At 39.0% G+C, this 14,584-nt stretch overlaps 1 protein-coding gene across 2 annotated transcripts in view; it reads right to left on the bottom strand.

The window, feature by feature from the left end:
• The window catches only part of ZSWIM6 (zinc finger SWIM-type containing 6), a 99,082-nt gene extending 87,353 nt beyond the window's left edge, over window positions 1-11,729 (bottom strand). The window contains exon 1 of one of the 2 annotated variants that reach the window (XM_039319909.1): window positions 10,990-11,729. In XM_039319909.1, coding sequence (XP_039175843.1) covers window positions 10,990-11,698 — 709 coding nt within the window. In that variant the 5' untranslated portion in view covers window positions 11,699-11,729. Of the gene's footprint in view, window positions 1-96; window positions 172-10,989 lie in introns of those variants that run through there. The other variant, XM_039319922.1, reaches the window with a different exon arrangement.
• Window positions 11,730-14,584: the final 2,855 nt, after the last annotated feature.

The raw sequence follows: 14,584 nt of genomic DNA on the forward strand, positions 1-14,584 counted from the left end.
CCATTGCTATATTTCTCTTGTCATTTGCCACTGTCAAATCACACTACATAACATCACTTATCATCTGTTTAGTTGACTGAGAAAGCCATAACTTACTTAATAGTGGCCCACAGGGGTTATTCTTCTTACTCAGTATCTTCCTTGTTTGTTCAATAGAAAAGTGATCACAGAAGATGCTGCAAAAGGAAGATTTACATGTCTCCCTTCAGGCATCAGTCAGCACATCCAATGCATTCTGGCTTGAACCACAATCAACAAAACACACTTCTAAAGTCACTTAGCCTTACATAAGTGCATACAAATGTATACAATTGTATCTACTCTCAATGCTCAATGCTCATAAAGGCCATTGATAAACACATAATACATGCTAAGAAAAGTCAAAATTATGAGGTAATGGACATACTAGATTGGAAAGAAAACAATACTGGTGTTACCTTATTCATCCCACCTTTGAAAATTAAATGTATCTTCCAAATGAAACACAATCTTAAAAGCTTTTCAACAATTTTAAAATTATAACTGGAATAATATTTTGGTTACTTTTTATTAATTTACATACGTATTTAATATACCTACAATCTACAAAATAGACTGCAAACAGTATTTGATCATGCCAATCAAGAGGACCTGAATCAGGCTTTTAATAACCTAAGCATGTTTTTTTTTACTTGATGTTACTTCACCAACATCAATTAACAGATGATGTCAGCAACACAGTCTATGATCATTAAAAATGATGAACACTATTGATCACTCTCATCAGGTAGAGGACTACAAACTGTCCATTCCTGATCTACAATAACTGGCCTATATTTCTTCTTATCATTTCCTTCACAATACTCTGGGGTTTTTTTAGGGGGAGGGTCAGAAGCTGTTATATAAACAATGGATTGCTTTCAAATTCTAATGATTTCTTATATTAGCAATTTCTGCTGATTAAAATAAGAGGAGGTGATTTTTGCTGATTTTCTCCCGCACCTTAAAAATGTGCTCAGGGGAACAATAGAAGTAATTCTTCAAGGCTGCAGAAAGAAATGGAAAAAACAAAGAGGAAAACTGGCTCCCTTGTTACCTGGAGCATCCCAAAAGAAATTACATCCAATTCATTATTAAAGAGGGAGGCATGGGGGGGGGGGAAGGGGAGAAGGCGGTTATATTTTGAAAAAGTATAATTTTTCCTTACCAGAAGAAAAACTAATATGGCAGTGTGTCTTAGATATTTGTGGTTATCAGGTCAAAAATCATCTTCCCCATCTCCCCTTCAAATTATTAACTAAGACATATTAATTGTACCTTAGAATTATAGTCTTATATCCTCAGCTGGATGAGTATATTTATATATGGAATCAGCATATATACAGAAGAAAAATAATCTGTAAAACTTCCTTACATTTAAACTGAACTGTTACTATTTAATTACTCATATCTAAAATTTTGCTATTATTATCTAGAAATAAATAGCTGTTTACAAGGTTTAGTTTTAATCATACAGGAAATTACCAAAATTACCTTCTACCAATCATTGCATTCAGGAGGCAAAATGTAAGAGAGAAAAGTGGGAAAAAAAAATTCTACTTCTTGGCTACTTAAGTTGTTTCTCAAAGCCTGGAATCTATCCAAACCTGCCTAAAGGACAAGCTCATTTTACCCTTTGAGTCTGAAACTATGAAATTTTGTCAGCTGTTCTCAAGTAAACAGCTGACTACTCTAATAGAAAATCTTTTTCATGCTGACTCAAGTGGGAAACACATTTTGCTCAAGAAACAGCACTGTTATCAAGTGCAGAAGAGCAACAATTTAAAAGTGTTCAATAAAATGAGTCAGACCTGAAATTAACTGCAGCCCAGCAGCAAGCAAAAATTCCTACAGTTAAAGAGATAGAAAAGTAGGGTGGTGGGAGAGGGGAATTCAAAATATAATACAGCCATCAGACATGTAGTTGATATTTAATATATCTGAGAATCTAGATAAGTTAATATGTATCAGTGAACTTGCATTAGAGAGTTTTCCCTCCCAGCCAACATCCTGAGTAGACAAACTATTTGCATAATTATTTAGAAAGCTGAAGCTCAATCCAGAGGCCCGTCAGGTATCTGGAACTTCCTATGCCAGAAGATCTTCAGCATTAGCTTAACTGCCACTACTTAATCTAGCCCAGTGTTTCTCAACCTCAGTGGGTTTAAGATGTGTGGACTTCAGCTTCCAGAATTCCTCAGCCAGCATGGCTTGAATTCTGGGAGTTGAAATCCACACATCATAAACGGTGAGGTTGAGAAATACTGCTCTTGCCTATATGAAGTGTCCTGTGTTCACATAGGAATTTCTTATTATCACTTGATCTTATTAGGATTTGAAATACAATTAAATTCTATTTTAATATTAGACACTATATTTAATAACACTTGAATTTAAAGTTTATTCTATTTTTTACCTGGCTAGATATTAACACGATTACTTTCATAGTTTATTTCTTCATGGAAGACACCTAGCTTTACACCATGAGCTATATAGGGCCACAAGGTTTCATAAATGGATATAAACAAAGTAAACAGGGTTACTTTGATAGGTTGAAAACTCAAAAGTTGCTTGACTCCAAATGCAAACATCTAGTTTGTAAAGATATTTTAAAAAAATTATTCCTGAAAACATACTATATTTTTTTCAAGTTTTATTTTCTTACTCTAATCATCTTGAATTAGCAAAAGTAAAATATTAATTTTTTTAAAAAATGATTTCACTTTACAAAATAACATTACCAGTGAGGATAGGAATGGTCATACAGCAAATTTAAACATATTCATATATTCTCATTTCACAATAATTTAGACACTGTCCAGACAAAACTAAGCATTTAGCTCCCAGATTTATGAATGTGCTTAACACTTTTCCATTCAGATCAATGGGACTTCAAAGTACACAACTTGGTTGGACCCCTCTAATTTCTAAATTACATTATTCCATATAATGATTTTCTACTCAGAAATACATCCCGCAAGATTTAGAGATATTACAGCTTAATACATAATGCAGGGCTCAACTGTTCTAATAATAAATCATATTCCAGTTACTTAGCCATTATGTAGAAGTATTCTAAACATTTCAAGATGGTAACTATGATCATATATAGTTTACTATGTTTTAAGAATTTCCTGTGGAGTACAGAAGCTAAAATATTTAGATGTACTAATCTTTAACCTAATATCTACAAATGCATAATTTAATAAAGCAATTATTGCACAATGTTATCTAATCTAGACAACCAGTTTTGTCTGCAATAATTGGTTTTGCCTTGGCTCCTCCTCCTCCTCCATCTTGGTCAATCTGCTGGACTTTAACCTTGGATCTTACCTTGGGGCTATGGCTATAAAGGAAACAACCAGTGGAAACATAGACAGCTGGTCCTGCTCAGCAGCCGTGAGCAATCTGGACCTACTGTAGGAGAATCTGAGTGCTCTACCCAGCTGGTACCTCACCAATCCCTGGTCTCAAATCCAGCACTGTCTAACTGCCCACACATGAAAGTATATTAACACACTCTGTAACTGAAATATTTAAGATTTTAATAATATATTTATTACAGAATTTATTTCTTTAAATAACTTACAGGCTGCCCCAATTTGTCATGGCTCTGGGCATCTTACAAAATATAGTAATTAAAACAGAAGATTAAAAATAAAGAAACCACATCACTCAAAAGTCCAGGGGAAAAAAAGGCAAGGATCATTCATAAGATCAAAATACCTCACAAGGGTGCCATCATCCTATTTTTTCCACAAGAGACTAAAGACTTGGCTCTGCCAGTTGGCCAGGAGATCAAATGGGGGACTTCCGCACTGGAGGTGGCCGCTAGACTGGTGGCAAACTCCACCTCCCCTACCCCTTGCTCTCTTCTCTCCACCCACCCATCTTTCTGGTTATCATACTGTTGCATTAATCTCATTGTGTTCCTTTATCCTTGTTAATTTTATTGTTCCATTATTTTTTTACTTCTCTTCTATTTACACTCCATTCCTTTTCTTCCTTTTTATTATTGTAAGCCACCTAGAGTAGCCCCAAGGTGAGACAGGCTGCAAATAAAAATAAATTTAACGAATAAATAAATCATCCACTCTCATACAGGGTATGGTATAGAGCCAGGTTTAAAGGGCTTATTTAAATAGGGCCAAAAATTACCAGCTTATATTAAAATTATCAAGGACCTTATGCCTAAAAATCCAAACATTTCCTAGTTTCAGACTTCATGGAATAAGAGAACCCTTGGAATTTATGCCTAATGATTCTCCTCCCTTCAACCTGACCTTCCTTTTATGCTGAGTCTTCCATGAATTTCTTTATTATCATCAATAGATCTGACATTAATTAACAATAAAAGAAGAACTTATAAAAACAGACAAGCTGCTAAAACAAGACAAGAGGTAAATCACCTAGATTTCCAACACATTAATTTTTTAAATGAGCTTCCAGCATATCCCATCAGCTAAGTCCTGAAGGGAGAATTTAAATTTACTGACAAGTTCTACAGGATTGTTCCAATTAATGTCAGACGTCTTCAGCCACTGCCCAAACACAATTTTCAGCTATTTCAAAGACTGCCACACACTTGCAACAAGGTCTTTTTTAAATATATATGTTTCCTTTTACAGATTTAGTGTTGCAGATTGTTTCAGTTTCCATTTACAGATTTAAAAAGTCATGTTCTTCATTTATACTATAGCTGTTTCAGCATAAAATTCTTGGGTTTTGCTTTTTTTTAAAGGCTCGATTTAGTTAGGGACCTTAACAGGAGGAGTTGGGAGTTAGGAACCTTAACAGGCAGTTAGTTAGGAACCTTAACAGGCAGGAATTGGAGACACAGTAAATGGATTGTTATAAAGCAATAAAGTGCTATTGGGCTCATCTTTAAAAAAAACCAAAGTTTTACAGATGAGACTGGAAAAGTACTTCAATAGGGATATAAAATTCTGACAAAGATTTTAAAAACTTATAGTTTTTTCTACAGAAAAAACATGTAAATCATACTTCACACACTATAATGATTATTTTCACAGAAGAGATTAAGATAAAATCAGATATGCTGCATTATAGCTTATCAGCTGTGTGAATCAGAACAATGGCATAACCATATCCTCCAGCCAGTCTTTGTATTGTCTTTTGTTTCAAAAACCGTGATATTAAAGTATAGCAACTAGATATTAAAATATAGCAACTAGAGAAGACAATCTGATTGTTTATGTTCCATCTGCATTTAGTACTATCGTACTAAAATTCAGCTGGCTTTGGAATGCCTAAGTACAATTTATCAGATGGCTTTGATGAAAAAAAAAATCAAATAAATACACCCACTTTTGTACTTATAGGTATACACAATGTACAGGTGTTGTACTGCCTGAACACCCGATAGGCTTTCTTGGCATCAAAACTGGATTAACTAGGTGAAATTCTAACCTGCTTACCCTCTAGAAGTATTTTAAGTTGTGCAATATCAAATGTTTTAGCTATTTTTGTTTTACTACTGACTTCACACATGCTTAGGGGTGTGGGTTATGCACATCGTAGTTAGTGCCAAAATGTGCAAAACTTAACACAGAGTCATCAAGTATGCAGATTTAAAATTTTCCCTAGAAATGAGGTAATAATCAAGTAAATCTAATTTCGTTTCAAAAGCCATTTGACTTCTAATATCCCAACACATATTTTTATATATTTTTTATATGAACTGGAACTGGATAGAAAACAGACACTGCTAAAAAAAACAACCTTCAAATTTCTGTATATAGAAGTTTCAAAGATAGATTACATTTAAAAAGGTAACCTTTAGAAACGTATTAATGGACAGAAGTATTGGCTCATAAAAAATTAACTATAAACTGATTTTCAAAGTTAACTATGCAATAATTATGTAAATATACTCTGACTGGAAACTACTACTACTACTACTACTACTACTACTACTACTAATAATAATAATAATAATAATAATAATAATAATAATAATAATAAAAAGTTGGAAGGGACCTTGCAGGTCATCTAGTCCAACCCCCTGCTCAGGCAGGAAATCATTTACCATTTCAGACAAATGGCTGTCCAGTCTCTTCTTAAAAACCTCCAGTGTTGGCGCATTCACCGCTTCTGGAGGCAGGTTGTTCCAACCTTTCTCAGGCCTAAAGTCATAACAGGAAGATTAACCATGCCAATATTTTAGAAAACAAATTGTTTATTAGTCCTGACTTTAGGGGTATTGGAATCTTATGCAAAGAACCTCTTGGAGAATAAGAAGTCCTCATGAATGAGAAGAGGCAGGAGAAAATCTGCAATAGAACTTGCTCAAGCTATAATTTTATCCACACTTCCTTGTTACAATTTTTTTTCTCCAAAATATACAAAGTTCCGTTAAATTTCATAGCATCAGCTATGAAGCAATTATTACACATGTGTACAAATGAAACTACAACTGGAATTATCACATATCAATCTACAGCTCTGCTGGCATGAGTTATTCATCTCAAATATATCATGCCAACTAGCAAAGACAGATGCTGATATCTGAAAGAGCAATTAGAAAACTAAATTATCTGTTTAAACAAACCAAACTATAGACACAGTTGAAAGAAAATTCCTAATAAATATATAGTACATTATTAAAACTACCAAACTTTAAAATCCAAAATTGGACGTTTAGATGCTCCAAATTCCATCAATGTAGCTAAGGCTTTTATGTCCAGGTTACTTCATTAATAATTTTCAATTATTTTTATTTACTGAAAATACCAGCAAAGAAAAAAGTGTATCTGTAGACAAAGGATTCAGCTTCAAAAAGAACTATATCTTTTTTTAAGCTTTTTTTTTAATGTGACTGTAAGGCTTCCAATTACAAAGAATGTCATGCAATTACTTACCTACTATAAACATAAGAAAATGTTTGTTCTTAGTAGCCTTGCAAATTAGAGTGCAAATCTTGCTCTCTTAAAAATAGCAAAATCTGTGGTTGCTAAATTGTTTTGCAGATCAAATCCAGCCAGTGACAAAGCCAATTTATTTTCTTATTAAAAATAATAAAAATATGTAGATTTTCAATAAACATACCATATGTATTATGTTCCCATTTCTTTCATTCTAAACATTAACACTATAGTTAAAAAAATAATTCCCATACATTGATTTTATGCAAATATATAATATGCAACTATGGCTATACAATAAAAGTATTTAGTAATAGTGGTAATATGCTCTCTATGCACTAGATTCAAGGAACTAAAGAACTAAGAACGTGTACGTGTATGTATGTATGTATGTATGTGTATGTATGTATGTATGTATGTATGTATGTGTATATATATATATGGCAATAGTTAGACTTCTTTCTGAATAGAACAAATCTGCAAATAACCTTGACCACAGTTTGACAAATATATCTTTTATTTTAAAAATTCTAGCTATGGGAAGCATAGGATATTCCATATGAGGCATAATTCTAGCCTATTAAAACATTTTAAAACATGTTCCATGTGCTTATTTATGATGTAGGTTTTTAGCAATAAGATTGACTATAGGACTATATATTAATGTTTTTCATAGCAGAGGTGTCATATAAACTCTCATTTAACACAATTCCAAATAATATTTATTTTGATTAGGGAAAGGGCCTTAGTTCAGTGACAGAGTTCCTACCTGGCATAAGAAAAGTTCTAGGTTTAATACTTAGAATTTGCAGGCAGGTTGTAGAAAGAGTCTAGGCTGTGCTGACAATACTAAGTTGGAAGAGGCAACAATCTGAACTTCCTATACTGCGTTTTTGTTAAATTCCAGATAACAAAACTGAATGACTAACACAAAATATTAGCCACTACTGTTAACACTGAAGATATATTAACCAGCACTAAAAATGTTTACATAGAAATTATGCCAATCTGCAGCATAATATTTGAACAGGTGACTATTCCAATAGTTGACCCGGGTAGATTGGTCATACACCGTACACAATACATTTGAACACCATGACAGAATTTTTTTATACATTTTCTTAATCAACAGACTGTGTTAAAGCAGCTTCAAAGGCAGCTTCCCATAAATCTAAACAAGAATATTTAAACCTATTTAAAAGATAACATCTAAAATGATAATAGAATTCAGCATCTTAAGGAAAAGGACCGTTTACAAGAGTCTGCTAATCGTTTTCATTTACTCTGCTTGTCTTATATAAAAGTTTATTTTTACCAATCCTACTAAGCCCAGCATTTACTGCAGGAAATTATTACTGTATGCTGTTCCTGTTAGTTCTCAGAGCCCTTGGGAATGAACAGCATGCAAATACAGTAATGCATATACATGATTTGGGAAACCTCCAGATTTGTTATATTTTTTCTCACCACACCCATATAAAGTCACATTTTAAATAATGCTGTAAAAGGCAAAGTTTCCATACATTAGTAACCTGGAGGTTTTCCAAACAGATCATGTAAGGAAGAAATGAAAGTACATTTTTAGCATGAAGTATTTACTAAATGTTTAACTGTTCCAAAAGCAGCAGTGGACACAAGCTGTATTAATGCATATGGCCTTTCATTGGTCTTTTGACAACATCATTCAAGACCCCTTCTCTTCTCCTGTTGATGTTTCACAAGGATTCCCCCTCCTCTTTTCACAATTTCTTAATGAGGCCTCTTCTAAATGCTGAAAGCAAGCAAAGCTAAGCCCATGCTGGGTGGCTGTCTCTCAGAGAAGATTGCATCTTTTATTTATCACCTCTTGGCTTTATTTTCACAGTGAATTCCAAGCTTAAATGTAATCAGCCAAGAAACCCTCACTACATACACTACTGTCATTTCTCATCCTTTACAAGTGGAGTCAAGGGGGGGAAAGGGGGGGGGGAGCTCTCAGCAAGACCAGCCAAACCAGAAGAGGCTCTGTTCTAGTGGTGGCACCACAAATGGAGAGGTGCCTCTGACTTCTTTCTGCTAGAGGGATAGATACAGAAGTCTGGAGGAATGTTAATTAGAACTTAGAGGAGCGCCCAAAGCTAAACCATTTGCAGTAAAAGCAGAAAGGCAATATGTGGAGAATGTGGTCTGCCTCACAATTCAACAATTCCATTTTGACTCAGGCTGGCCTTAACCTTTTAGCTTGGATACAGCTATAAATCCCATAGTAACACAGATGGCAATTTTAACTGAAATAGCCACATTTTTAAATACCAAGAAAACACAGATCTACGTAGTGGAGGGTTAGAAAGTGGGGGAGAATAAACCCACAAAACTCATAGACTGCATTTACATTTCCAAGAGAGGAAACTGAGCAAATCTGCACAGAGGACAAATAGAGTTGTGCAGCTTTAACATCTCCAGATTGCCTTCCCCATTGTCAGCTCCTTGCTATTTTGCAGACTGTGAAAAGCAATGAAAGAAGCTCTTTTGTTTGGCTTCTCCTTTTCATGGAGAAAAAAAAAATCTCTCTGAAAAGGACACAAACATGAAAATGAAGAATGCTAGCTTCTTCAAGGGGGAATTTCCAAAAAGCCATCATAGATGTACTGCCAAAATATAACTCTTGAAAAATCAACAAAAAAGGCTGAGCACGACAGAGAGCCTCGCCTCGCCCTGAGCAGGAAGTTTTAAAAAGGGAACCATCTATCCATTTTGTCCTTCAAGCAGAGGCAAACCTTGCAATCTGAACATAAGAGAAAGGGAAGTCATCCTACAGACTCTTCGCACCCCCTTAACTGGAAGAAGTAACCATTCCCCACCTTCACCTCCTTGAAGGACAGAAATAGGATGGAAATCCACCTCCAAAGCTCCATGACTAAAAGAAAGCAAGAATTAAAGAGGAATGGGAAGAACAGCCCAAGCACTGCGGAGAAAGTACAATATTAGTTCAGGAAGAAATCAGCAGAGTCTCCCCTGCTCTGCAGCAAGGTAGAATGAGAAATAAAGAAACCAACTACATCCTCAATCTATTTGGCAGCACTTGAGGCAGGCTTTGCCTTCCTGCACAACAGTTCCTCCTTGGCAGCCCATTTTCCCCGCCCCTGCATCTCGCATCGCAGACAGACCTTCCTTGTTTCATCAGCAATCTGACAGCTTTATGACCCAATGACCTACCCTCACTGTCATCGATAACAAAAACCTGGAGATGCAGGCTGGACACAAAAGCACTCTAGGACTCTGTGCCAAACCAAGACTAGATGTTATTTCCTTCTCAAGTGCTGTTGTCCTAGAAATGTCTTTGTTTAAAGGCTCACAGTCTCTCTTGGCAAATCCCAAAGATACTCTTCCCTCTCCCTTCCTCCATCCCTCCCTGCGAAGCTTCCCAGAGGATTCTCTTGCTGATTCATTGCCATTCATACTCCTGGATATTTATTTGGGAGAGGAAAATGAGGAGAATAAAGAGAAAAATAAAAGTAACTGTTATGTATTTTGTGTGAATGGTGATTTTGTATAGGATAAAAGATGGGAAATGTGAGGTTCTGGAAGGTGCTGGGACAGCAAAAATAAGCTACTGGTATAAGATTAAAATGTTCTAGGATCAGTAATGTCTTTTTAACAAATATATAAAGTAATCCCAAGAAATATGAGGGCGGTTGCTTGACTGAGTGCAAAGAGATAAATTGGAATTAGGTGGAGGAGCCTCAAGACAGGAGATTTAAAGAAGCTACCGGGAGGGAGAGGGCGGGTGTGGGGAAAAGGAAGGTGCCCGGGCAGTCTGCATTCTTAGGGAACTGACGGAGGAAATGAGAATAAAGAAAACTTAAGAGAGAAAACGGTTCGGGGGGGGGGTGTTTCGGGCGGCTGGAGCAAGAGGAGAGCGCCCGAGCGTACAGGTGAATGAGGCAAGAGAGTCAGCTTGAAGAATGCGTGCGGGAGGGAGGACTCCGACGACACCGTGACCCGAAGCCAAGACCGTGGGACGGGAAGCAAAGCGGATCGGGGAGACCTAAACGATGGCATCACCCTCCCGCCGCCGCTTCCACCCACCGAAGCCCGAATGACTCACCAACTTGCAGAACGTTGTCGACGCAGCCGCCGTCGAGCAAAGCAATGCCCCTGCGGAAGGGCAGGCGGTTCTCGTCGGCAGCGGGATCTGTCCCGCCGCCGCCGCCACCGGGCGCGGCGTTGTTGGTCCCCCCGCTTCCGCCGCTGTTGTTGGAGACGGCGCTGGCGAGAGAGGCGCCACCGCCGGCGGTACCCGTGGAAGCCACGGAGGCGGCTCCCCCGCCCGAGGAAGCAGCTGAAACGCTGCTGGCGGAGGAATCCTCGGCGGCGGCGCCGGTGTTGAAGGAAGAATACATGCAGATCTCTCTCTCGCTGCGGGGGAAGGACCAGTACACGATGCGGCGCTGCACGGGCTCCGGGATGCGCTCGAACCGTTCCTCCACCCGTTGGAAGGGCCACTTCTCCGCTACCCGCCGCGCCGCGATGTCCAGCAGGGACTCCGGGCTCTGCGTCTTGCCCAATGGAAGCACTCCGAACGCGGCATAAGCCGCGGCGAGGGCAGAGGGGAAAGCGACGGCGGCGGAGGAAGCGGCAGCGGCGGCCGACGAGGGTCCCGCGACGCAAAGTGCCCCGCCGCCGCCGAGGCCGACATCCACGCCGCCGCCGCTGCCGCCACCGCCCGCCCGCTGCCCCGGCCTGCAACCAGCACCAGACCCAGGTCTGCAGCAAAGGCGCTTGGCGGGGATAGGGAGCTGTCCGCGCTCCGCCATGATCGCGCCGCTTCTAAGCAGACAGCGGAAGTGATTTTACTCTATAAACGGCACCAGGAAGGCAGCGAGAGACTGCCGGAGCCGCAGGTCCCGCCTACCAGAGCTATATACGGGCAAAAGGGGAGGGACCCTTCCGCCTGGGCCACAAAAGGAGGGGAGGAGCAAGGGGCGGGCATATGCAAAAATTAGCGGCCACAAACATAAATAGAACGCGCCCTGCGGCCGTGTGCTCGCCGCGTCAGCCGTGACGGGCTGGCGGCGGCTGTGTTCAAACATGGTAGGGTGGAGCTCGGAGCCGGAGGCCTGTGTTCGGCCGATCCCAAATGGGCGAGGGGGCGGGGTTCCGAACGTGGCTCTCTAAAGCACGTACCGAGTTGATAGGGAGGTAAAAGGAGACACGCCAGGGGCGCGCGAGCGTTACGCAGCGACCTCGCCCAAGACTACCTTCCCAGGGGGACGCCGCCTCCCGCGCGCTGTCCTTGGTGGGCGGAGGGGGCGGGTCTCCGTGGCTTCCTCTTGTGGCACCGTTTACGGAAAGGAATGTGAAAGGCGGCGTTGGGCGGGCCCAGCGCGTTACTCTTACCCCGTCGGGTACTATTCGCCTCTTCCCACGGCCGGGGAGAAAGTCGCGGCCGGGAAGGCGGAACCCGCCCTAGGCGAAAACCTCTTGTCCGCGTGCCAAGGAAATAAGGGTAGCCGCGCTGTCCCCAGTGCGCGGCTCGGCGTCCGGCTGCTATCCGTTAGTCTGCGGCGCTGCACCTGAGCGGAAAGGGGAGGTCAAGCGAATGGCCCGCCATGCTGAGGGAGACTGCGGGCATTATCCAGTCGCTTTCCAGTCTTTTTATTTCTTGGGCACGGAAACTCGAATGATGAGGACGTTCCTCCCAGGCATGGACGCTATTAGTTGAAGGAACTCGCTTTTCGTTTTGTGGATTTCGAGGGGTTTGAGCTTTATAGAGGTGGCGGTTTCTGGTGGTTCCGACGTTCTTGTGTGTTTGCCTTGTTCCCCCAACAGTTAGAAGCCTCATCTCGAAAAAAGGGGAGGGTTCAGGGGAACGGATGGGGCCATAGAAGTATCTGAAATTGGGCCTGAAATGTGAAGGAAAACTTCACGAAACCCGATTCGGTTGTGGCGTGGCGTTTCCAAAGGAGGTAGGCGAGTTAGCCCAAAGAAATTTGTCGTGCACAAAGACTAGCAGAACTTGTTATAATGCAAGTTTCTGTGGCTCATTAGAGGGTGTAAATTTCTGTGAGAGAATTTTATAATCTCAGTGAGTGGCAGCATCTGGCTGCTCTTGATTGATCCTGGATAGTGTTTGGATAGATAGAGCATTGGAAATTTCATGTCTTTTGGGCTGATATAGAATACTGAAGGGAAGAAAAGGGCAAAATCACTTCTAGAATGTGGCCAAGGACCATCAAACCTTCATGGCTCTAAAAATCAGGCTTTTCTTGATAGTACTTTAACTTGTTAGGTTATGCAAGGAAGGAAAAGGATATTTTTTTAAAAAAAAAAGTGATTGAGAATAAGCAAAAATATTTAGAAGTTCAGATGTGGAAAAAGATAAGAGTATGGTGGTTTATTTTCTTCTGGGTCTATACAATAAAATCATCAGTTCAGAAGAAGGAAAAATGAGGAAAGCTTGCTTTGAAATGACCAAATAAAAAAGTCACTATTTGGTATACAATTAATTCTAATAATTGGATCTGTGTTTTCTTCTTTTGTATAGAGATTGACTAATATAAAATATACCAGGTCATTATTGACAGATGTTGATGTATTCATATTTGATGTTGTACTTTATGGATCTTATAAATAAATTTCAGTCAAGGCTTAATCTTTAAGTGTTTGATAGACAACAGTTACTCTAACTACATCATAGATAGGTACTGCTGTTATTTTTTATTTATTTAATTTTTTTTTTTTAATTTCTGAAGATTTTTCCAAGGCTTTGGGCTAGGATGGTCATTGATCCATTTTGCCTTTTAGTTTTCTCGTCAGCTGCATTCTTTTTCTTTGATACAGTAGTCTTTGACTCACAGTCATAGTGACTGTTCAAAGTTGTAACAGCACTCAAAGTAACTTACACTATCACAGCATCTCCATAATCATGTGATCAAAATTTGGACTTGGCAACCAGCATGTATTTATGATGGTTGCAGCATCCTAGAGGCATGTGATTGTTATTTGTGACCTTCCCAGCTGGCTTCCGACAAGCAAAGCCAATTTGCTTAACCACCACATGATTTATTTAACTGCAGTGATTCCCTTAACCAAGGCAAAAAAAGGTTGTAAAATTGGGTGTAACTCCCTTAACAACCACCTTACTTAGCAAACAAAATTCTGATCTCAATTGTGGTTGTAACTTGAGGTGTACCTATATATGTTGTTTTCTTTTACATTTTTAAGTTTTCAGCCACCCAGCATCATTGTGGAGTAGGCAGCCTAGGAATTGGAGTAGTAAAATAGGTATTCATCATAAATACATTAATAAAGGAAGTAATATATTTCTTATTCAGTTTCTGCCTTTTTAGTGTTCTTGTACCAGGGAGAGTGTAAGAGATCTATAGCTAATATATTTTGTTAAATAAAAACTAAGTATGAAAATCTGTTTGGCCTTTAAAGAATTCTTATCTGTACAGTATAAAATGTTGTTTTAAATGCTGTTTTAAATAATTTCTGCATACTAGTAGTTTGTCAAGTATACAATAAGGTTGCAATGATGCCCAATATAAACTTACTAGTCATACTGCATTGGAATTTCTTATTAGTGCAATAGAAATAACCAAGGTTTTTTTTCTCAGAAATCATTTATAAAGGCTGTTTGTTTATTCAATATTATCTTCCCATTTCCTCATTTTCTCTCCAGTTAGCTTTTTAGATGA

This window comes from Crotalus tigris, unplaced genomic scaffold, assembly GCF_016545835.1.
Source record: "Crotalus tigris isolate CLP2741 ecotype Arizona unplaced genomic scaffold, ASM1654583v1 scf7180000017604.1628558, whole genome shotgun sequence".
Lineage (NCBI taxonomy): Eukaryota > Metazoa > Chordata > Lepidosauria > Squamata > Viperidae > Crotalus > Crotalus tigris.